The sequence below is a fragment of the Pipistrellus kuhlii genome, unplaced genomic scaffold, assembly GCF_014108245.1.
Source record: "Pipistrellus kuhlii isolate mPipKuh1 unplaced genomic scaffold, mPipKuh1.p scaffold_m20_p_15, whole genome shotgun sequence".
Lineage (NCBI taxonomy): Eukaryota > Metazoa > Chordata > Mammalia > Chiroptera > Vespertilionidae > Pipistrellus > Pipistrellus kuhlii.
The window spans coordinates 29507347-29529094 of NW_023425460.1; the positions used below are offsets into that span (position 1 = coordinate 29507347).

The 21748-nt window shown below is 51.2% G+C and overlaps 3 protein-coding genes across 3 annotated transcripts; 1 reads left to right on the plus strand and 2 right to left on the minus strand.

The window, feature by feature from the left end:
• Positions 1 to 1470: 1470 nt before the first annotated feature.
• FRAT1 (FRAT regulator of WNT signaling pathway 1) lies at positions 1471 to 2881 on the plus strand. Its single transcript, XM_036438732.2, has one exon. It carries the CDS (start codon positions 1667 to 1669, stop codon positions 2477 to 2479), a length of 813 nt encoding a protein of 270 aa, XP_036294625.1. The 5' UTR covers positions 1471 to 1666; the 3' UTR covers positions 2480 to 2881.
• Positions 2744 to 3461, minus strand: LOC118719022 (40S ribosomal protein S23-like). The gene has a single exon (XM_045581958.1). The coding sequence runs from the start codon at positions 3347 to 3349 to the stop codon at positions 2819 to 2821; it is 531 nt and encodes a 176-aa protein (XP_045437914.1). The 5' UTR covers positions 3350 to 3461; the 3' UTR covers positions 2744 to 2818.
• Positions 3462 to 15809: 12348 nt separating this feature from the next.
• FRAT2 (FRAT regulator of WNT signaling pathway 2) lies at positions 15810 to 16945 on the minus strand. The gene has a single exon (XM_036438733.2). The coding sequence runs from the start codon at positions 16503 to 16505 to the stop codon at positions 15831 to 15833; it is 675 nt and encodes a 224-aa protein (XP_036294626.1). The 5' UTR covers positions 16506 to 16945; the 3' UTR covers positions 15810 to 15830.
• Between the last annotated feature and the right edge of the window lie 4803 nt (positions 16946 to 21748).

The window sequence follows — 21748 nt, forward strand, 5'->3', positions numbered from 1 at the left end:
CGTTTCTCCCTCCTGCACTCCCTTCTAAATCATGCTACTTTCCTGCTCAGTATTTTAAAATACCTCCCTACTGCCGAAACCGGTTTGGCTCAGTGGATAGAGCGTTGGCCTGCGGACTCAAGGGTCCTGGGTTTGATTCCAGTCAAGAGCATGTACATTGGTTGCGGGCACAACCCCGGTGGGGTGGGGTGCAAGAGGTGGCTGCTCAATGTTTCTCTCTCATTGATGTTTCTGACTCTCTATTCCTCTCCCTTTCTCTCTGTAAAAAGTCAATAAAATACATTTTTTAAAAAGTGTAGGGTTTAAGAGTTAGATCTGAGGGGCTCTGAATAAAGGTGTAAAGCCTCCAGGCAACATGAAAGAATTTGTTTGTCCTTCTCCCTTTTAAAAAATGAAGTCCAGGTTGCGGGCTCCAGTTGCAGACTAGATCCCAAGTGGTGGCATGCTGGGGGCGGTCCATGGATGCTTCACTCTCCCATCAATGTTTCTCTCTCTCTTAAAAAAAATCAATAAGCCGAGACCGGTTTGGCTCAATGGATAGAGCGTTGGCTTGGGGACTGAATAAAAATGAAGTCTTGGTTAATCATTAAACCAATCATGATATCTTGAGGGGTTAAGGTGGCCTATACCTCCGTTTCCATCCAAACTGCTCCCTGTTTTCTTCTCCTGCTACCCTCTCAAATAGAATACTCCCCTACTGGGGGGAGGCATTCTTCTTTCTTTTATTGTTTGAGCATTATAAATAGTAGTACCTATGTCTCCTTCCCCTACCTCCCCCCCCACACCCCGTATCCATTGGTTATGTTTATCTGCATGCATACAAGTCCTTCGGTGAGGCATTCTTCTTAAAAGCACTTTCTAGCTCAGAGCTAGCAACTTTGTCCTCTACAGTAATGCCAACCACAGTCCAAGCCTCCTCATACCCATGCTCCTGATCAAGACACATTAATTTGTGTACTTTGCCAGTTCCAACTCGGGCCCCCCCCATCCCCCCACCATGTGCACCACAGGCCCGCTTCCTATCCTGTCAGCCTCGTTTGCCTAACCTCTAGGCAAACTCCTAGCCTGAGTCCTCCTTTCCACCCTCGCCTAATTCGCTGGATCATCACTGCCCAGATGCTGGTGGCACCAGGGACCTCAAAAGCGCCAATGCCCCAACCAGAGGAGCTGACCGGCTCAGGGCTGGGGAGTGTGTGGGCGTGTGAGTGTAGGTGTTGTGTGTGGAAGAAACCAACTGTCCACCCGGGTGTCCACCCGCCGGAAATGCCCATCACGCCCGCCTAAGAAAGCGAGGATCAGCTCCCCATTGCAACCCCGCAAGCAGCACTCAGGATTGTGGACCTCAGAAGGAGCACGGCTCCACCCTGGGTCTGGACTCAGGGGTCGCCCCGACCCCCCCCAATAGCACAGCACCCCCCGCCTCGGGCGGTGGTAGGCCCCACTGCGACGTCACCCATTGTTTACAAATCAGCTGGAGCCGGTAGGATTCCGCCTGCCGCGGTGCACGGCGCGGCACGAGCGCCCGTGGGTCCCCGGCTTCCCTGGGCGCCCCGGCCCCAGCCCGGTCCCAGCCCCGGCTTCGGCCTCAGCACCGCGCCCGGCTCCGCCGCGGCCCCCGGAGCCGCCAGCGACGCCCGCAGAGTCCCCGGCGCCGGGGCGGGGGGCCATGCCGTGCCGGCGGGAGGAGGAAGAGGAAGCCGGCGAGGAAGCGGAGGCGGAGGAGGAGGAGGAGGAGCGGGGCGGCTTCCTCCTGCTGGAGCGGCCGGTGACGCGGGGCGGCTCGGGCGAGGTGGACCGCCTGGTGGCCCAGATCGGCGAGACGCTGCAGCTGGACGCGGGGCCGGACCGCCCAGCTTCCCCGTGCGCGCCCCCCGCGCCGCCGCCGCCGCTGCAGCCCCCGCGGCCCCCGGCGGACAAGGCCCGGCCCCCGGACCGGCCGCTGCCGCCGCCCGCGCCGCCGGGGGCCCTGCGCTGCGCCCTCGGGGAGCGCGGCCGCGTGCGGGGCCGGGCTGCGCCCTACTTCGTGGCTGAGCTCGCCGCCGGCCCCAGCGCGCTGTCCCCGCTGTCCCCGCACCCCGGCCTGGATGGGCCTTCCAGAGCCGACAAGCGGGGCGCCCCAAAGCAGCCTCTGTCGGGCCCGTGCCGGCGGGGATGGCTGCGGGGCGCCGCCGCCCCCCGCCGCCTGCAGCAGCGGCGCGGGCCGCAGCCGGAAGCCCGCCCCGGCGGCGACGACGACCCGCACCGGCTCCTGCAGCAGCTGGTGCTCTCGGGGAACCTCATCAAGGAGGCCGTGCGGAGGCTGCACTCGCGGCGGCTGCAGCTGCACCCGAAGCTCCCCCCGCTCCCGAGGCCGCCGGTGGCCGCCGCGCACGAGCCCCCCTCGCCCCGCAGCCCCCGCGCGTCTGGCGGCGCCCCGGGCGCGGCGGGGAGGAGGGCGCCGCTCCGGCCCGGCGACGGCGTCCGGGTGCCCGGCAGCTGACACCCGCGGAGTGGACACTGGGCCGGCCTCTGCCTGGAGGACAAGGGACCCTCCTGAGGGCTGCATCTCTCATCAGACCGGTGCACTGCCGCTCTGGGAAGCGGGGAAAGAAGCTAATCAAGACGTGGAATCGAAAAAGACGCGAATGTTTTCGTGGGGAACTGAGGTCAAGGCCCCGTTTTAAAAAAAAATAAGGGGGGGGGGGGGGACTCGGTTGGCCTTATATACGGCAGATTGCAGAACGCACCCCAAGCTCACAATCCACTGGACTCTTTACTTTTTTTTTTTTTTTTTTTGGCATATGAAAATTTATTACTACTGTGATTTCACCATCAAAACTTAGGATCTTGGTCTTTCCTTCTTGCCTTTGTATAAGGCCAAAAGAGACGCATTGGCTACGTTGACAACCTTAAAGCGAACTCCAGGAATGTCACCAACAGCATGACCTTTGTGACCAAATCCAGCAACCAGAACTTCGTCGTTTTCCTCAATGAAATTCAAACAGCCATCATTGGGTACAAAGGCTGGATTTTTTTTGCCATTCTTGATCAGCTGGACCCTGACACACTTCCTGATAGCGGAATTTGGCTGTTTGGCTTCAACCCCTACTTTTTCCAGCACAATCCCCTTTGCATGGGAAGCGCCTCCAAAAGGGTTGACCTTCAGGGCCAAACGGACCTTCTTGAACTGTTTGTCATGCCACTTCTGATCCCGCTGGTGGCTCCGGAGCTTCCGGGCAGTACGGAGACCAGGACACTGGCCCTCCTGCTGGCGCCACGGGCCTGAGAGAAAGAGCTGGACTCCTTGCTTTTGCTGTGACCATTCTTGGAGGCACCGGGGGCAGCTCCACGCACACCCCTCACCCTCCATCCATCCCAGCAGCGGTCCTGCGGCCACAGCTCACGCATCTCGGGACCGCCTCTCGCCCTAAGGATGAGGATGGCCCCCGTTACTTGTTTGACCTTTCCAGGGTTGGTTCCTGATTCACCTTTTTGGGGAATGGGGGGGGGGGGGGGGGAGGGAACATGAATAGGCGATCATTTCAAGGAGTACCTCAAACTGCCAGACTTGAAAATGTATCACATTTTTAAAAAAAACAAAACATGTTCTGTCTGTTGGGGTGCTGATTCTTAAAAAACACTCGGTACCATGAAAGGGCCTTTTCTCTGGCCCCCTGCTTTGCAACTGGCTGCGTTCCCGAGTGGAAGGGAGAGCCGCAGGGGCGTGCCCTGGGTGGGGATGTGCCCAGGGTGCGGACAGGAGGTGGGGCAGGTGGTGAAGTGCTGGAGTCTCCTGGGGACAAGCGCACCGCCGCTCGCCGCCACCGAGGGGGGTGGGCGGTAGAGAGGCGGGGGTGTGGGCACCGGGGCGTCCCGCCCGCAAGCCTGGCTTTTATGGAAACTGTCCAGAGAGTGTGGCCTCGGGTCCCTCCTCTCCCCCCTCAGCTCTGCTGTCCTATTCAAGAGGGCCGCCCTGATGCTCTCCGGGGGCCTGGCTGGGGGCTGGGAGATGCCACGTGACGGGCACTCCAGGGACACTCGGCCTCGCACAGAGCTTATAATGGGCTCTCTGGGGCCGTTTGTAATAACAGCTGCAATTCCCTGGGTGGATGGAGTGGATTTCCTCCCTCCGCCCCTCCCCCAGCCGTGCCAGATCGCTTTTGTACGTGAAGGAAACCGAGTAGAAAATGTGTGTGACCCTCCAACATGGAGAAGCTGCAGGCTTTGCCAGGGTGAGCCGCGATGAAATGGTTTGAAACACGCTGTTCACTCACTCGGAGGGGCTTAAGGCCGTTTAGCTGGTGTTTTATTAGTTTTTTGTAAGGTTCAATGGCTTGTCCATCATCCAGATGTGGCTGTTGACCTAATCTGCACTTCGTACCGGAGTGTCTGGAATCGTGGCTGTCCTGATTACAGGATTTTAACTTAACTGAAATATCTATTTGTTAATAAATGCGTTGCGTTTCATGTCTGGTTTTGTTTTGTACTTGCCGTCCAGAACACATTTCTCTGCTCTTCATAAACATGAAAACACTTGAAATCCCTCTCAGCCTCGCTCTCGGATGGTAATTAGAGAGCCTTTGTGTCTGAACAGCTCACTAGTTAGACAGGGTCTGCGCGCCTGGGTGCGTATTGGTGCTGGCACGAAATTAAATGGGAGTGAGGTCAGGTTTGGACCAATCCCTCTCACCAAAACCCCAGACCCTTGGAGATACTAATCCATCAGGGACACGTTTTACAAAGCTGCTTCTGGCTGTCTTAGCAAAGATCAGTCACTGCAGATGGGGAGGCTTATTCCTTTTTTTTCCCTCTCTTCCCCCTGTGGTCATTCATCACGTGGACCTGAGCAGCTCCTGTTGAGGGGTTGCTCGGGATGCCAGCCTGTGGCGGGAAAGCTGGCCGAGGGTGTATTCACGTATTGCTCTCTCTGCCCTTGGCATGTTCGCTGCCCTTCTCTCCCTAAGAAGTGACGTCATAGCCCATCTCTGTCCCTCCAGTTTTGAGTTACCGAAGTCTGTCTCCTAAAGGAAGGTTCAAGTTCACGTACTCAATGGGGACCTTGGACAAGTTGCTCAGCGGTGGGCTTCCCCTTCCTCCCCTGTACAGCAGCTGAGAAGTGAGCTGAGGGAAGGGGTTCATGGTGACTGGCACATACTAGAGATAAACAGTCTTTGGTCCCTACCCCTTCTTTCCCAGGACACTCCCTAAGGGGCTAAGGGACCCTCTGATTCTCAAGAATCAAGGTCATCCAATAATTCCAAAAGTTCCTTCTGGATCCATGAGAATCCTTCCTAACTCCCTTTTGCACTCGGCGCCTGTTGTCTATACTTGCCCATTCTCTCACATGCACAGACCCTGAGGGTCTCTGAGAACCTTCTGAGAAGTGCTTGGGGGACACACCACGCTGGCCATTGCCCACTACTTGCCCAGAAGGAGTTGTAGGGGGCTCGGTCCAGTGCCGCCCAGCACGGGGAGGGTGATTGTGTGGCTCTCACACACACTGAGGAAGGAGGCCTCCAACAGTGCATCGGTTTGTCACCTCTGGGCACTGAGCAACAGGGGGAAGTGGTCAGGTGCCGGCTTGCCCTGGCATGGGGGTAGCCCTGAGTCCTTGGCCTGCTTCCTAGCTGGGGTGGGATTTCCCAGAGGTCAAGGGTTAGGAGCAATCCAGGGCCAAAGTGGCCGTGATTCGATGTCACTGTGAAGTCATGTCAGAGTCCAGAACCCAGGCCTCTTTCCAATAGCCTGATATTATCATACATAGTTCAATGCCGCTCACTGCACAACTCCACACACACACTACCACGTGAGGGACACCCTGCAGTTGTCCAACATGGTGGCTCTGCCATAGAACATGGAAAACCATGTCCCACACCCCGAGGCTGAGCTAGGGAAAGCTGTAACCATTTTCTTTCATCGTGGTCAGCATCCTATGAAGACAAGTTGGCCACAGAAAATGGCTGGGTGAGATAAAAGGCCAACGCTATCCACTCAACGAAAAACACAACATAAACAAAGAAACCAGCAAATCACAAGGGATTTGGAGAAAAGAATGCCACACTTGACAGAGAACTCCAGAGGCTGCTACCCCAGGATTCCATTCTAAATTAGGCCTACATGCTACAATATTTGGATTCGGGTTTTACCCTGTCTTGCTCTTTCCTTTTTCAGCTCGAAAGCAGAAACATGGAGCGACGATCAGACGCCACTTTCCTATGCAGCAAAGTCTGTATTGAACCCTGTGATCCCTTCCTTCCAATCAGGAAAGAGTTACCCTGGCAACCAAATTACTAACTCACTCAATTAGCTCCCCCCTCTTCCACCCGTGCTCAGTAATCACAGAATGTCAGCCCTGGGAGGCGCAGCCTTCGGTCGCCTAGTGCTAGCCTCGCTTAGAGATGGAAGCGCAGAGGTGTTTCCACCCTGAGGTGCAGTCCATGTGAACGCCGTGAAGGCGAGGGCAGGCGAAGGGGCTAAAACTCTCCCACGCAGCACTTCCTCCTGGTTTTCCATCCATAGTTAAAGGAGAACAGGTGACCTGCCTTTACCAGTGTTTCCCAGGAGGCATAATAGAGGGGTGTAGACTCTGCAAGCAGCCCTCTATTGCTAGCCCAGTGGTTCAGCACAGGGCCCTTCACCTCAAGGATCCCAATGAACTCATCTGCAAAATGGGGAATAAAAATAAAGCCTACTGCCCTGACCAGGTAGCTCAGTTGGTTAGAGCATCATCAGGTTGCAGGTTCAATCCCGGTCAAGGCACATGCAAGAAGCAACTGCTCGGCTGGGGTGGCTCAGGGGGTTGAGCACCGGTTCAGGCATCCAAAGGTTGCCAGTTCTATTCCCTGTCATGGCACATGCCCAGGTTGTGGACTCCTTCCTCGGTGGTGGTGGTGGTGGTCGTGGTGGTGGGGAGTGTACAAAGGACAGCCGATTGATGATTCTCTCTCATCATTGATATTTCTCCCTCTCACTTCTGCTTTGAAATCAATAAAAATATATAATATGTGTGTGTGTGTGTGTGTGTGTGTGTGTGTGTGTGTGTAATTTTTAAGAGAAAAAAAAAGAATACAGCCTACCTTGAAGAATTGGGTGAAGATTAAATTAGATAATGTCAAATTAGACAATGTATGAGAAACAAATAGCAAGCATTCAAATAATAAAAGATCATTCCTGGAAGCTATTGCATAAGAATACTTTAAGTCCTGCCTCTTAATGAATTCTTCGATCTGTTTCCTCTGAAGGTCAGACCAGTTTCTTAAGTCTACCTCCCTGTTGTATAGGTAAGCACTCAGGAACATGCATGGGAAGGTTTAATCAGTCAGTTGAGAAGAGGTTTAATCACAAAAGGATGGAGGTCCCCTTCAAGCCAAACCTTGAAAGCAGCTCGGGATTGGGACTGGTGGGAGAGGGGCAGCAGGAATATTACAAAGGGGAGGGGAGTGGCAAGGATAGCCTGGAGCCCCAGCCCTTAGCTCCTCTATTTCCCCTTGGAAATCCATCCCCTTCTATTCAAAGTCAGGGCTCACCTGAAGCTCTGCATGCCGGCCCTGTCCACTCCCTCTATAGTTTGTACTGTGAAAGTCATGCAATTTTTTTTGCAGAAAGGGACCTTCAAATTCATTTTGTCCTCACTCTTCATTTTATTTACAGTCTTTATAGGTTTATCTCAAGAGCTCATATGCGAGTGTCTCCTTTTCCCCAAGAGATTATATATTCTTTGATGGCAGAGGAGTGACAAAATGAAGAGGATGTTTTAGGTAGATTATCAGGGGACACAGCATGGGGGGTGGACAAAGGTTAAGGTCAGCCAGATCAGTTGGATGGCTGTTAAAACACCCAGGCACCAGGTGATAAGGGTCTGGGGAGGATGGGTACGGGGGCAGAAAGAGGAAAATAGAAGATACACATTCTGAAAAGAAACGGTAGGCCTCTGGAGCCAGACTGCCTCCGTCACAGTCCTGGCTCTTTAAAGCTCTTTCCTGTGACGCTGGGCAGGTCACTTCATCTGTCTAACCCCACGCTGCTCATCCATGAGGTCTGATAATAAAGTCCCTGTCTCCTAGGGTTGTGAAGATTCATTGAGCTAATTCTAGTCAAAATGCTAGGTCACTGCCTGCAATGTAGCTGCATTTAGTAACAACGCTGGGTATTGGCATCTAATAAATATTTGCAGAGCAAACAGAGTGGGCAATTTCAACAGAGTTGTGGAAGCTAAGGGTGTGTGTGTGGGAGGGGGGGGGGTGCTTGGGGCAGAGGTGATGAGTTGTGGTGCTTAGAAGTTCAAAGAGGATGGAAAAGGAGGGACAGCAGCTAAAAAGGGAAAGCAGGGCCAATGGCAGAATTTACTCAGTCAGGAGACACCTATTCTTGTCTGACTGTGGATGAGAAATGGAAGGGAAGATGCTAAAGGACCAGGCTCCTTGAGGCAGGAAGGAATAGGGTTCCCTGGGCTGGGCAGGTTTGAAAGGCAGGGTTCAGCCCTAACCGGCTTGGCTCAGTGGATAGAACATCAGCCTGGGGACTGAAGGGTCCCAGGTTCGATTCTGGTCAAGGCCATGTACCTTGGTTGCAGACACATCCCCAGTTGGGGGTGTGCAGGAGGCAGCTGATCGATGTTTCTCTCTCATTTATGTTTCTAACTATCCCTTTCCCTTCCTCCCTGTAAAAAAAAGAAAATCAATATATATTTTTTGCCGAAACTGATTTGGCTCAGTGGATAGAGCGTCAGCTTGGGAACTGAAGGGTCCCGGGTTCGATTCCAGTCAAGGGCATGTATCTTGGTTGTGGGCACATCCCCAGTGGGAGGTGTGCAAAAGGCAGCTGATCAATAATTCTCATCGATGTTTCTAACTATCTCTCTCCCTTCCTCTCTGAACAAAATCAATAAAATATATATATTTTATATATATAGATAGATAGATAGATTAAAAAGGCAGGTTTCGCTGAAACCAGTTTGGCTCAATGGATAGAGCATCGCTTGGGGACTGAAGGGACCCGGGTTCGATTCTGGTCAAGGGCATGTACAATACCTTGGTTGCGGGCATATCCCCAGTAGGGGGTGTGCAGGAGGCACCTGGTCTATGTTTTTCTCTCATCGAAGTTTCTAGCTCTCTATCTCTCTCCCTTCCTCTCTGTAAAAAAATCAATAAAATATATTTTAAAAATAAAAATGAATAAATAAATAAAAAGGCAGGTTTCAGAATGATTGTAGGGGTGGATGTCTAGATTATATCACCAATTGTCATATCCAGGCAAGGCCTGGGACCTAATGGTTGGCTATTGAAATAACCTCGCGTAACGCTTCTTGCCTGGGATAGATGTTTCTGTTGTTATTGTATGAATGAATCTTCCTCTGTACCTTATACTACAATAGAATAAAAGCTAAAAGTGATACCAAAGAACTTTTTAACTGCTCCCCCTTATCAATTAACTGACTCATAGGAAATAAAACTCACAACCCCCAACTGATAAGCTCTTGAGGCCGTTTGTTTGACTTATTGATTTGGGTGGGTTAAAAAAAGTCACAAGCTGGTTATCTCACGATGTTACCTTTGCCCGTTTCTTTTTCAGTCTGAGTCAGATTCCATAATATGGGTGGAAAATGTTTCCTTAGGTTTCCTTGAACATCTCCAGACATAGGAGTCCAAATCACCTTTCTTCAGATGCACCCTACATTGTACTTTTCTCCAGGTGTATTAAGGAGGGGAGGAACTCAGAGTGCAGATGCTCCAAACACACCATTTAATGGTGCCGGTGACCGGAAGTTGAATTAACGTCAGGGTTCAGAACAGATAATGAAGCCCTGGCCAGCGTGGCTCAATTGGTAGAGCATCATCCACCAAAAGGTCGCCGGTTCCATTTCCAGTCAGGGCCCAGGCCCAGGCTGGGGGCTTGATCCCCAGGGGGGATGTGCAGGAGGCAGCCGATAGATGTTTCTCTATTTCTCTGTCCCTCTTCCTTCCTCTCTCTCTCAAAAAAAAATTAAAATTAAAAATTAAGCCGAAACCGGTTTGGCTCAGTGGATAGAGCGTTGACCTGCGGACTGAAGCGTCCCGGGTTCGATTCTGGTCAGGGGCATGTACCTTGGTTGCGGGCACATCCCCTGGGGGGGGGGGGGTGCTGGAGACAGCTGATCGATATTTCTGGCTTTCTAATCCTCTCCCTTCCTCTCTGTAAAAAAAATCAATAAAATAGATATTTTTTAAAAATTAAAAATTAAAATAAATAAAAATAAAATCATATCTTTTTTAAAAAAGAATGACGAAAGTTACTGAGTAAGATCTTATTTTATTTTATTATTATTTTTTTTAATATATATTTTATTGATTTTCTACAGAGAGGAAGGGAAAGAGATAGTTAGAAACATTGATGAGAGAGAAACATCAATCAGCTGGCTCCTGCACACCCTGCACTGGGGATGTGCCCGCAACCGCGGTACTTGCTCTTGACCAGAATCGAACCTGGGATCCCTTAGTCCGCAGGCCAACGCTCTATCTACTGAGCCAAACCAGCTTCGACAAGACCTGATTTTAAATACCCTGGACCTTACCGCAGAGATACTACAGATGGATATGGCTCAAGTATGTGGAGATACACTCCCTTACCTACCATCCTTCAGTTCACCTGCGAGCCTACTTTGGTTTCTCCGCTCTCACTTTCTTTCCAATCCTTTTGTTTACTCTTCTTCCTCCCACATAGGTTTGATGAGCTGGTATTTGTAAGGTGCTTAGAACAGAGCCTGGCACAAGGCATGCACTCGGCACATTAGCTAGTGTTATTATTATTTCCCAACTGATAGCATCTCCCAGGCTCAATCCACCCTTCTTAGCTCCAAATGCCAAATCTTTAATCTCCAACCCTGATCTCTCTCCAATTTATAGTCATTTATGAAGCAACAGGCTGCTGTCCCAGTAACTTCCCACGTGAAATGCCTCATCAATCCCCACCACCCCTCCACCACATACAGTCAGCCTCTCCTTACCATTTCCCTACTGTTCTGGTCTTTCTGGACTCAAGACTTGCAGAACGTTACCAGGGAAACCCAGGCCTCAGCCTCTTCAGAAGACGGAGTTGACTCAGCTCTGCCTATGCCCACACCCCTAGTTCTGTGCCTATCCATCCCAAGGGGTTAAAGACCCGAGCCATCATCATTCCTGGGCCAAGTATTATTAGGAAATGCTATCCCAAAGGTCAACACCTTGGAAAGGACCATTGCCTCCTTGACACAGAGACACTTTCTCAAGCCCAGGCCCAGGCCCAGGCTCTCTACAGCTTCTGCAAACGGCTGGTCAGTAGCCCGGGCTGGGGTAAAGGAAGAAAGGTGTACATAGGCTCAGCCAGGTGGCAAGAGGGTCACCCTAAAAGCCATGAATTCAGATCCTGCTCTCGCACCAATAATTCCTACCCTTCCCCTTTGAAAAGCAACATCCTGCCCAGCTGGCATGGCTCAGTGGTTGAATGTCGATCTATGAACCAGGAGGTCACGGCCTGATTCCTGGTCAGTCACATGTCCAGGTTAAGGGCTCAATCCCCAGTGTGGGCGTGCAGGAGGCAGCCGATCAATGATTCTCTCATCATTGATGTTTCTCTCTCTCTTCGCTCCTCTCTAAAATCAAATATATATTTTTTGCCGAAACCGGTTTGGCTCAATGGATAGAGCGTTGGCTTGGGGACTGAAAGGTCCCGGGTTCGATTCCGGACAAGGGCCTGTACCTTGGTTGCGGGCATATCCCCAGTAGGGGTTGTGCAAGAGGCAGCTGATCGATGACTCTCTCATCGATGTTTCTAACTCTCTATCTCTCTCCCTTCCTCTCTGTACAAAAATCAATAAAATATATTAATAAATAAATAAATAAATAAATAAAATATACATTTTTTAAAAGCAACATCTTGTGAAAGGTGTGAGAAAGGTGCCTGCAGAGTGTTTGCCTATCACAGGGCTCTCAGTTCCCTTTCCCTCACTTTTCAGGTTCTGTAGATCTTCCCTCCTTGTCCAGAGTCTCCATTCTAACGTCCCCCCTGAGGGCTGTTCTGGCCATCCTGCAGACTCACAGGACAGCTGCCCTGGGTGAGACTTACTGTCTTGGCCCTATGCCCTCATGTTACAGAGTTGAGGGTCTAAAAGCAGCAGCCATATACCACGGATGATCTGTGCTTCTCTTATGCAATCCCCATTCCCGTATGTGAAGGCCTTGTGGGTTCTTCCAGGATGTCTGAACCCCTGCCACATCCCATCCCGGATCCCCAGCACCTCCCACTATGAGGCTGGTATAAAAGAAAAGTGTGAGGATAGTGATGCTGGTATGCTGAGGTATTTCGTGGGTCGAGGTTTGTAGGACACTCTTCAGAACTTTCATAAAGCCAACAGGGGAGCACATGGTGTCCAGGAAGTCTCATGTGGATGGTCCAGTATGATTGGAAGATCTGGTGGAGGGAACGAGATCCTACAGCCAGACTGCCTGGGATCAAATCCCAGCTTCACCCACTTAAAAGGTGGTAGCTTCAGACAAATCACTTAATCTCCGGGGCCTGTGTCATCTATAAAATAAATAGCACCCACCCCCTGGCAGATAAAGCCATGACACAGTAAGATGATCTAATGATTTAAAGCACCCAGAACAGTATGTGGCACGAGTGTGCTCAGTAAATGCTACCACCCCCACCCCCACCCCCACTGATGACAGCAAACTGTTGGGAAGGCTTGTGGAGGTGGCATTCTGGAAGGAGTTCAGGAAAAGGAAATTCCGAAGCAAAAGAGGAAGAAACCTGCTTCTGCTCCTGGTGGGAGAGTAGGGGTGGCTGACGTGTGAGTGGGGCACGTTTAGTAGGCAGATCTGGGCCACCTGATTGAGGAAGGCCCAATGGTGATATCAAGAATTAGCACTCAGCCTTAACTGGTTTGGCTCAGTGGATAGAGCGCCTGCCTACGGACTGAAGGGTCTCAGGTTCGATTCTAGTCAAGGGCATGTATCTTGGTTGCGGGCACATCCCCAGGAGGGGGTGCCCAGGAAGCAGATGATCAATGTTTCTCTCTCATGGAGGTTTCTAACTTTCATCTACCCCTCTCCCTTCCTCTCTAAAAAAAAATCAATAAAATAGCTGAAACCGGTTTGGCTCAGTGGAAAGAGCGTCGGCCTGCAGACTGAAAGGTCCCGGGATCGATTCCGGTCAAGGGCATGTACGTTGGTTGCAGGCACATCCCCAGTAGGGGATGTGCAGGAGGCAGCTGATCGATGACTCTCTCTCATCGATGTTTCTAACTCTCTATTCCTCTCCCTTCCTCTCTGTAAAAGATCAATAAAATATATTTTTTTTTAAAGAAAAAATGACAACTTTCTTTTAAAAAAATTTTTTTTAAATAAATTTTTTTAAAATTTAAAAAATCAATTAAAAAAATATGTATTTTTAAAAATTAGCACTCAAATATTCCAGACACCGCAGATCCTCACATGACCCTCCAACTACCCTATTAAGTATTAGTTTTATTTTTTTCTAAAAAATATATTGCTTTATAGATTTTTTTATTTTTTACAGAGAGGAAAGGAGAGGGTTAGAGTTAGAAACATCGATGAGATATACTGATTCAGCTGCCTCCTGCAACTCCCTACTGGGGATGTGCCCGCAACCAAGGCACATGCCCTTGACCGGAATCAAACCTGGGACCCTTCAGTCTGCAGGCCAGACGCTCTATACACTGAGCCAAACCAGTTTGGGCTGCTTTATAGATGTTAATATTCAGTTTGTCCTGACAAATATGCACAGCGAGTATTACTGTTAGATAAATGAGAAAAGGGAAAAAAGCACAGAACAGTGACGTGCCCCATATGACACAGCTAGTGGGCAGCAGGCTGACTCAAACTGAGTCACTTCCCCTGAAGCTCCAGTTCTGGGGCTTTACCAAGAAAGGCTTTCTTGAAAAGGGCAAGGGAGCAAGTAGGAAGGGACTCCACATTCAATGCCCTGGCTGGTGTAACTCAGTGGTTAGTGTCGGCCTGAGCACGGAAGGGTCTCAGGTTCCATTCCCCGTCCAGAGCATGTACCTGGGTTGCAGGCTGAATCCGTCTGTCGCCTGTCAGGTGGGAGTACTGGAGGCAACCAATCGATGTTTCTCTCTGACTCCCCCTCCTTCCCTTCCCTCCACTCTCTCCAAAAACCAGAGGAAACAAAAACCCTCCAGTGAGGATTAACAACAACAAAAACTAAGTTTAATTTTCTGATCTTGTGGACCATCAACCAGAAGAGAAGCACCGAAGTCCTGCAGGGCTGCCAGCATTCTGTGCTGGGCCTGGGTCTCCCCAAGTGCAGTCTTCATTATTAGATGTATCCCCAAGTTCTCTTCTACCCCCCAGCTCCCACCAAAAAAGCCAAACCATGCTCCAAAACAACACAAAAACAAATTTATTCAGCGGACATTTTAATTAAGAAATCCTATAAATCAGGACCACCACAATTTCAGACACTCCGGTGCGAAGTGTACCTCAACAGCTACATCTGAAGGATGAAAAAGCCATTGAATCTTTTTTTAAAAATGGGTTTAGCTACCTTCGAGTTGGGGGAGGGGGACCGCGCACCTCGCTTACAGCGCCATCAAGTTTCACAAAGGTAAAGCCCGCGGTTCCTCCGTTCGGAGGAGAGTCACATTTTAAAAATGGTTTCAGTCACTCCCAGAGAAGGGTTGGCGGCAGGAGGAAACTGAGGGGCGAGGACCCACGGAGGCTCAGGCCCACGGATCCACAGAGGGGCCAGCGCAGCGCAGGGAAACAGCCATGGTCTCGTCTAGCCGTGCAGACACCAGAGCAGGTGGGCTGACAAAAGCAGAACGGGAGAGGGCTGGGGATCCGAGAGATTGTTTATGACCGTTTCTGAGAAAGCACATGGCATGGCCAAGAGTGGCCTCATGGGAGGAGGAGGAGGAGTTCTGGAAAGGAAAAGCACAGAAAGAAAAAAAAACAAGTAACGCTCCCCCCATGTCCCTCTCTCCACCTGTCTTTTCTGGAGACTCCCAAAAGGTAGGAAAGCACAGACTGGCCTCTTCTTGGAGGAAGAGAAAGAAAGGACATGGGGGTGAGTCAGCTCTCCCGGGAACCCCGCAGCCTCCCACAGACAGCAAACCGTGACCTTGAACTACAGGTGGCAAGGTCAATTACTTTAAATACCCAAACCCAACTCCAACGTCACCCACCTCCAAAACTCTCCACCTCCCTCCCACCCTCTAACTGACGATCACATCTCCCACCTCGAGGAGCTGCCAATTCGGTGCGAGAAATGGGGTGATGCCACCCACCCACCCACGGCCACGCTTTTACATTCTTCTCCCCCTCTCCCTCCCCGGAATTTCTTTGCACAATTGTAGCACCATTTTCACTCAACTCCTCCAGCGGAAAAAATAAAGAAAATGTATTCCTGTCATTGAGTTTTCAAGTATTGTTATAAAGCCCTCACGATTCCCGCCCCTTGGGGCCCTATCGGTTTTTTGTTTTGTTTTTTAAACAATCCAAGCGCACGACGTCCCCAAGAGTAAATAAAGTCAGGTCCGAGTCAATAGAAGTAGCTGCCATAGTTCTCCCAGTTTATCCCAGTTCCTTGGCACCCAGGCGGCCGGGGACGTTCTCCCGCGGCACGGGCTCGTCCTGGCCCGTGCATTTCTCCACGTTCAAGTTCTCTCCTCCCGCCCTCGCCCGGGCGGCCGCTCCTCGGCCCGGGGTGTCCCCTCCTACACGCCTCCCCGTTGCCCAGGCGGCGGCGGCGGCGGCGGCGGCGGCGGCGGCTCCAGCTCCGGGCGGGCGAGGGCAGGACGCCGATGGGTCTGCGCTGCGGCCTCCTCTGCCTCCTCCTCCTCCCGGGGCCCCGCGTCAGTGCCAGGCGCCCGAGGGCTGCCGGGCGACGTGGTCCGGCCCCACCGGGCCCGCGGCTGCCACCGCGGCGACAGCCCGCTGCAGCCTCCGCACGGCCTCCTTGATGAGGTTCCCGGAGAGCACCAGCTGCTGCAGGAGCCGGTGCGGGTCGTCGTCGCGGGCGCGCGCCCCGGGCGGGGGCCACCGGCGCTGCTGCTGCAGGCGGCGGGAGGCGACAGCGCCCCGCAGCCACCCCCGCCGGCACGGTCCGGGCAGGGCGCTGGGGCCGGCGGCGAGCTCGGCCACGAAGTAGGGCGCAGCCCGGCCCCGCACGCGGCCGCGCTCCCCGAGGGCGCAGCGCAGGGCCCCGGGCGGCGCCGGGCTCAGCGCCCCGGCGGGCGCGGGCGGCGGCAGCAGCGGCAGCGGCCGGTCCGGGGGCCGGGCCTTGTCCGCCGGGGGCCGCGGGGGCGGCGGCGGCGCCGGGGGCGCGCACGGGGAAGCCGGGCGGTCCGGCCCCGCGTCCAGCTGCAGCGTCTCGCCGATCTGGGCCACCAGGCGGTCCACCTCGCCCGAGCCGCCCCGCGTCACCGGCCGCTCCAGCAGGAGGAAGCCGCCCCGCTCCTCCTCCTCCTCCTCCTCCTCCGCCTCCGCTTCCTCGCCGGCTTCCTCTCCCTCCTCCCGCCGGCACGGCATGGCCCCCCGCCCCGGCGCCGGGGACTCTGCGGGCGTCGCTGGCGGCTCCGGGGGCCGCGGCGGCAGAGCCGGGGGCGGTGCTGAGGCCGAAGCCGGGGCCGAGGCTGAAGCCGGGGCCGAGGCTGAGGCCGGGGCGGACGCGAAAGCGGGAGGCGGCGGGCACCGGAGCCGCGCGCAGCAGCCGCGGCAGCAGGAGTCCTACCGGCTCGGGTTGATTTGTAAACAATGGGTGACGTCGCCGCGGGCCCTACCACCGCCCGGGGCCGGGGGGGGACGCGCGAGGCGGCAGCGCGGCGCGGGCCACCGGGGACCGCGCAGGGCGGTGGCAGGCGTCTTCTCCTACCGGCGCTCCGTATCCACCTCTAACGGGATCCAGGACGTGGGGAGACCCGGGTAGGTCCCCGGGCGGGAGAGCGCCCTAAGACAGCGGAGACCCCTGAGGCGGCCGGGGTTGGTTTCTCCCACTCTCAGACACACCCACCCACACGCCGCACCCTCCTGCTCGGACGCCGGCTCCCTCCCCACGTGTCTTCAACGCCTGGGACCGCCCCGCCCCGCCCCCGCGCCCCGCCGCCCCCGCCGCTTGGGCGGGGGAAGGTGGGGGAGGGGAGGGCCCAGGGCCGGCCTCGGAAGGGTGGAGGCGGGGGAAGGGAGAGAGAATTGGGGGTGCTGAGGGGCCATCAGGAAGGGGGAATGAACCGATCTGAGGCAGAGTTTCCGAGCTTCCCCCGCCCCGACTCCCAGTCCTCTAGCACAGGGCGAGAAGGACGCGCTACCGCATGGCTAAAGAACAGTTGACTTTGTTCATTAAAAAAATAAAAGATTCAGCCCTAGCAGGTTTGGCTCGGTGGATAGAGCGTGGTGGGCCTGCGGATGGAAGGGTCCTGCGTCGATTAGGGTCAAGGGCATGTACCTTGTTGCAGGCTCCTCCCCTCCGGGCCCTGGTCAGGGCGCCTGCCGGAGGCAACCTATTGATGTGTCTCTTGTCTTTCCCTCTCTTCCACTTAGGATAGATAGATGATAGATAGATAGATAGATAGATAGATAGATAGATAGATAGATAGATAGATAGATAGAATCATTGGAAAAATGTCCTCAGGTGAGGATTAAACGTAAATAAATAACATAAAAGATTCAAATAGAAATATAGGACGATGAAAAATCCTCTAATAATCATAGGACTCAAACATGGTTCACATTAAAATATTTCCCCCGCCCCCCTTTCTGGCCTTTTCTATTAAAAGTGTTATACAAACAGCCATATATAAAATGCTGTACACTTTTCCACTTGGTATTACACCATAAACGGTTAGTGTTTATGGTGTAATGCACTTTGAGAACATACAATGATTATGTAAGTTCCCATCAAGTGGCTGTTCCATAAGCTATTGAACAATTCCTTTCATGTTTGCTGTCTGCCTAATTCCACCGTTGTAAATAAGCTTGTGACCGACATTTTTTGTTCATAGAGCTTTCCACGCTGATGACTCTTTCCTAAGAATATATTTCCAGGAATGGAATTTTAGGTCAAAGGATATGGATATTTTAAGGTTTCTGATAAATGTGCCAGATTGCTTCCCAGTTGGGTGAATTTCCCCTCCCATCACTGTGTGAGCATGCATTATTCATTGCAACTGCACTAGTATTTGAGTATTATAGTTAAATTTTTGCAGATTTCATAGGTGAAATTGGTAACTTCTCTGTTTTTATTTCTTTTTTTTTAATATATTTTATTGATTTTTTTTGCCCCCCTCCCTCCCTCGCACTTATTCCCTCCCTTCCCAGAGTTTTATGTCCATTGGTTGTACTTATATGCATGTATACAAGTCCTTCGGTTGATCTATTATCTCCCCCAGATTTTCCTCCCCTCCCCACTGTAATTTGACAGTCTGCTTGTTGCTTTATTGTCTCTATATCTATCTTTTGGTTCATCAGTTTATAATGTTCTTTATTATCCATAAATGAGTGAGGTCATGTGGTGTTTCTCTTTCATTGATTGGCTTATTTCACTCAGCATGATGTTCTCCAAGTCCATCCAGGTTGCTGCAAATGATGAGAATTCCTTCCTTTTTATGGCAGCATAGTATTCCATTGTGTAGATGTACCATAGTTTTTGAATCCATCATCTGCTGATGGGCACCTAGGCTGTTTCCAAATTCTGGCTATTGTAGATTGTGCTGCTATGAACATAGGGGTGCATATATCCTTTCTGATTGGTGTTTCTAGTTTCTTGGGATATATTCCTAGAAGTGGGATTACTGGGTCAAATGGGAGTTCCATTTTCAGTTTTTTGAGGAAATTCCACACTGTTCTCCACAGTGGTTGCACCAGTCTGCATTCCCACCAGCAGTGCACGAGGGTTCCTTTTTCTCCGCAACCTCGCCAACACTTGTCGTTTGTTGATTTGTTGATGTTGGCCATTCTGACAGGTGTGAGATGGTACCGCATTGTTGTTTTGATTTGTCAGTTTTTATTTCTTTGATTTTACTTAGATACACTAGTTTTCTAAACGTTAACCAACTGACGGGCTGGCGTGGCTCAGTGATTGAGCATAGACCTCTGAACCAGATCACGGTTGGATTCCCTGTCAGAGCACATGCCTGGGTTGTGGGCTCAGTCCCTAGTGTGGGGGGTGCAGGAGGCAGCCAATCAGTGATTCTCCCTCATCATTGATAATTTTCTCTCTCCCCCTCTCCCTTCCTCTCTGAATCAATAAAAAGTTATGTATATACATATACATATACATATACATATACATATACATATACATATACATATGTTAACCAACTGTACTTCCCTTTTTTGTGACTTGTTCCCTAATAAGTTTTTACTATTGAATTTTTCTTAATTTGCATGACTCCTCTACATCCCAGCTGTTAACTCTTTTCTTTCCTTTCCTTTTTTTTAAAAGTGTATTTTTATTGATTTCAGCGGGGAAAGGGAGAGGGAGAGACAGAAACATCAATGATGAGCCAAAACCGGTTTGGCTCAGTGGTAGAGCGTCGGTCTGCGGACTGAAAGGTCTCAGGTTCGATTCCAGTCAAGGGCATGTACATTGGTTGCGGGCACATCCCTGGTAGGGGGTGTGCAAGAGGCAACTGGTCGATGTTTCTCTCTCATCGACATTTCTATCTCTCTCCCTTCCTCTCTGTAAAAAAATCAATAAAATATATTTAAAAAAAAAAAAAAAGATACTCCATATTGGGCCTGTTGTCTGCTTAAAAAAAAAAAAAAAAAAAGAGCCGAAACCGGTTTGGCTCAATGGATAGAGCGTCCGCTTGGGGACTGAAGGGACCCGGGTTCGATTCCGGACAGGGGCATGTGCCTTTGTTGCGGGCATATCCCCAGTTGGGAATGCAGGAGGCGGCTGATCAATGGCTCTCTCTCATCAATGTTTCTGACTCTCTATCTTTCTCCCTTCCTCTCTGTACAAAATCAATAAAATATATATTTAAATAAATAAATAAATAAATAAATAAATAAATAAATGAAACATCAATGATGAGAGAGAATCATTAATTGGCTGTCTCCTGCATTCCCCCAACTAGGGATTGAGCCTGCAACCCTGGGCATGTGCCCTTGACCGGAATCAAACCCGAGACCCTCTGTCCACAGGCCCACACTCTTTCCACTGAGCCAAACCAGCTAGAGCATTTTTTTTCATTTTTGAAAGCATATATCTTCATGTTTTGTTGTTGTTGTTGTTGTTGGTCCTGTACAGTCTTTTTCTCCCCTCACTAAAATGTAACAAACGTAGTCAAATCTATAAAATCCCTTTCTTTGAGACTTCTAGCATAGTGCTAAATTTAGTCTTATTGCCTCCAGAAAATTATTAAATACTCAGTTCAAATTTCCCTAGATTTTTCTAATGCCTTCATTTTTTCAAATCCATCTGGATTAATTTTGCTTAATTAGATGAAATAATGTGGTTTTTTTTTCCGCCTCAGAGAGCTTGCCGGTCAGGCTGTATTTTTTCTTTAGGACAGAGGTGTGTGAGCTGTATAAACACAAGCTCTGCGGTGGGAGCTCCCAGTTGCCTTTAAGCTACGAATGTGAGGACTGGGAGGGGCTGGAAATATTTTGATCAGCCTGCGGTGTGCAGTCAAAAGAACCCTGAACAGGTCGTACAAAGACCTAGATTCAAGTCTCATTCCGGTCCTGTCAGGGGTGTTGTGGCTCCTGGCAAAGTCAGTTTACAAGTGTTTTCAGTTGTAAAATGGAAAAAAACAATCCCTGCCCTGCCTCCCTCGGAGGATTGTTTTCAGGATCAAATGAGATAATGGGAACAGGCTTTGTCAGGCATTACACAAATGTAATGTGGGATTAGGCCCAATGGTTTACTAACAGAGGCCTGGCTCAATTCCAGCAATCCCCCCGGGGAAAACAGCTAATGTAGTAATGATGTTCCCCCTTGCAGCCCACTAAGTAAAACATACCCTAAAGGCATGACTGCCTTGAACTTGCCCAGGCCCTTGTATTCTGTCTCCCTCACATCTCCCCAGACCTGGGACTGTTTAAATAAGTCAGCCCAAGAGGCTCCCCAGTCCCAAAGTGTCACCACAACTAGTTCTGCAGGTTTTGGTGACAGATCCTTTCCTGACCGGCGGCCTTCCTCCTTCATCTCCATGGAGGGCTCTTCACGCCTTTACTGATGAGGATTGAAAGCCATTTCCCCCAGAGAGAGTGACTCTCATTTTCATTCTGATGGTGCTAACAGGAGAATTTCAAGGGGAATGAAAATGAGGGGAGGGCGTATGGATTTCAGCAGAGTTAAATGGTAATTTTTTTCCCTCCCCGCTCTAAGATGATGCCTGCCTGTAAGTAGAGAAAAGCCGTTTTATGCTCCATTGGTTTTAAACATTAATAGGGCTGATGTTATTGTCTCTAATCCAGCATCCCTGGAAGTTATTCTTGTCTTCTTGTCAGGGTGATTCCCATAGTGTTCTCAGTGCTATAGGAAACGGAGCTTTGAGGTGGCATTCTTTTAAAAACACTCCCTTTGTCATGTTGCTTGTGTATGGAGATTGCCATGTAAATATGCTCAGAACTTGGTTGTTATACTTATTCATTATAGATGAATTCATTACAGGAGATCAACTCCATTTTCGGGGGCACTTCTCTCGAGAGCTATGAGAAAGGATGCTGGGTTGGACCAGTGGGAGGCAGAGAAATGCCCTGGATTAGGAATCAAAATACAAGATGCTACAGAGGCTCAGATGCAATTAAAAGTAATGAGAGGGTAT

Coding starts and splice junctions, on each gene's coding strand:
- FRAT2 (XM_036438733.2), bottom strand. CDS start 16,505: ATGCCGTGCCGGCGGGAGGAGGGAGAGGAAGCCGGCGAGGAAGCGGAG.
- LOC118719022 (XM_045581958.1), bottom strand. CDS start 3,349: ATGGAGGGTGAGGGGTGTGCGTGGAGCTGCCCCCGGTGCCTCCAAGAA.
- FRAT1 (XM_036438732.2), top strand. CDS start 1,667: ATGCCGTGCCGGCGGGAGGAGGAAGAGGAAGCCGGCGAGGAAGCGGAG.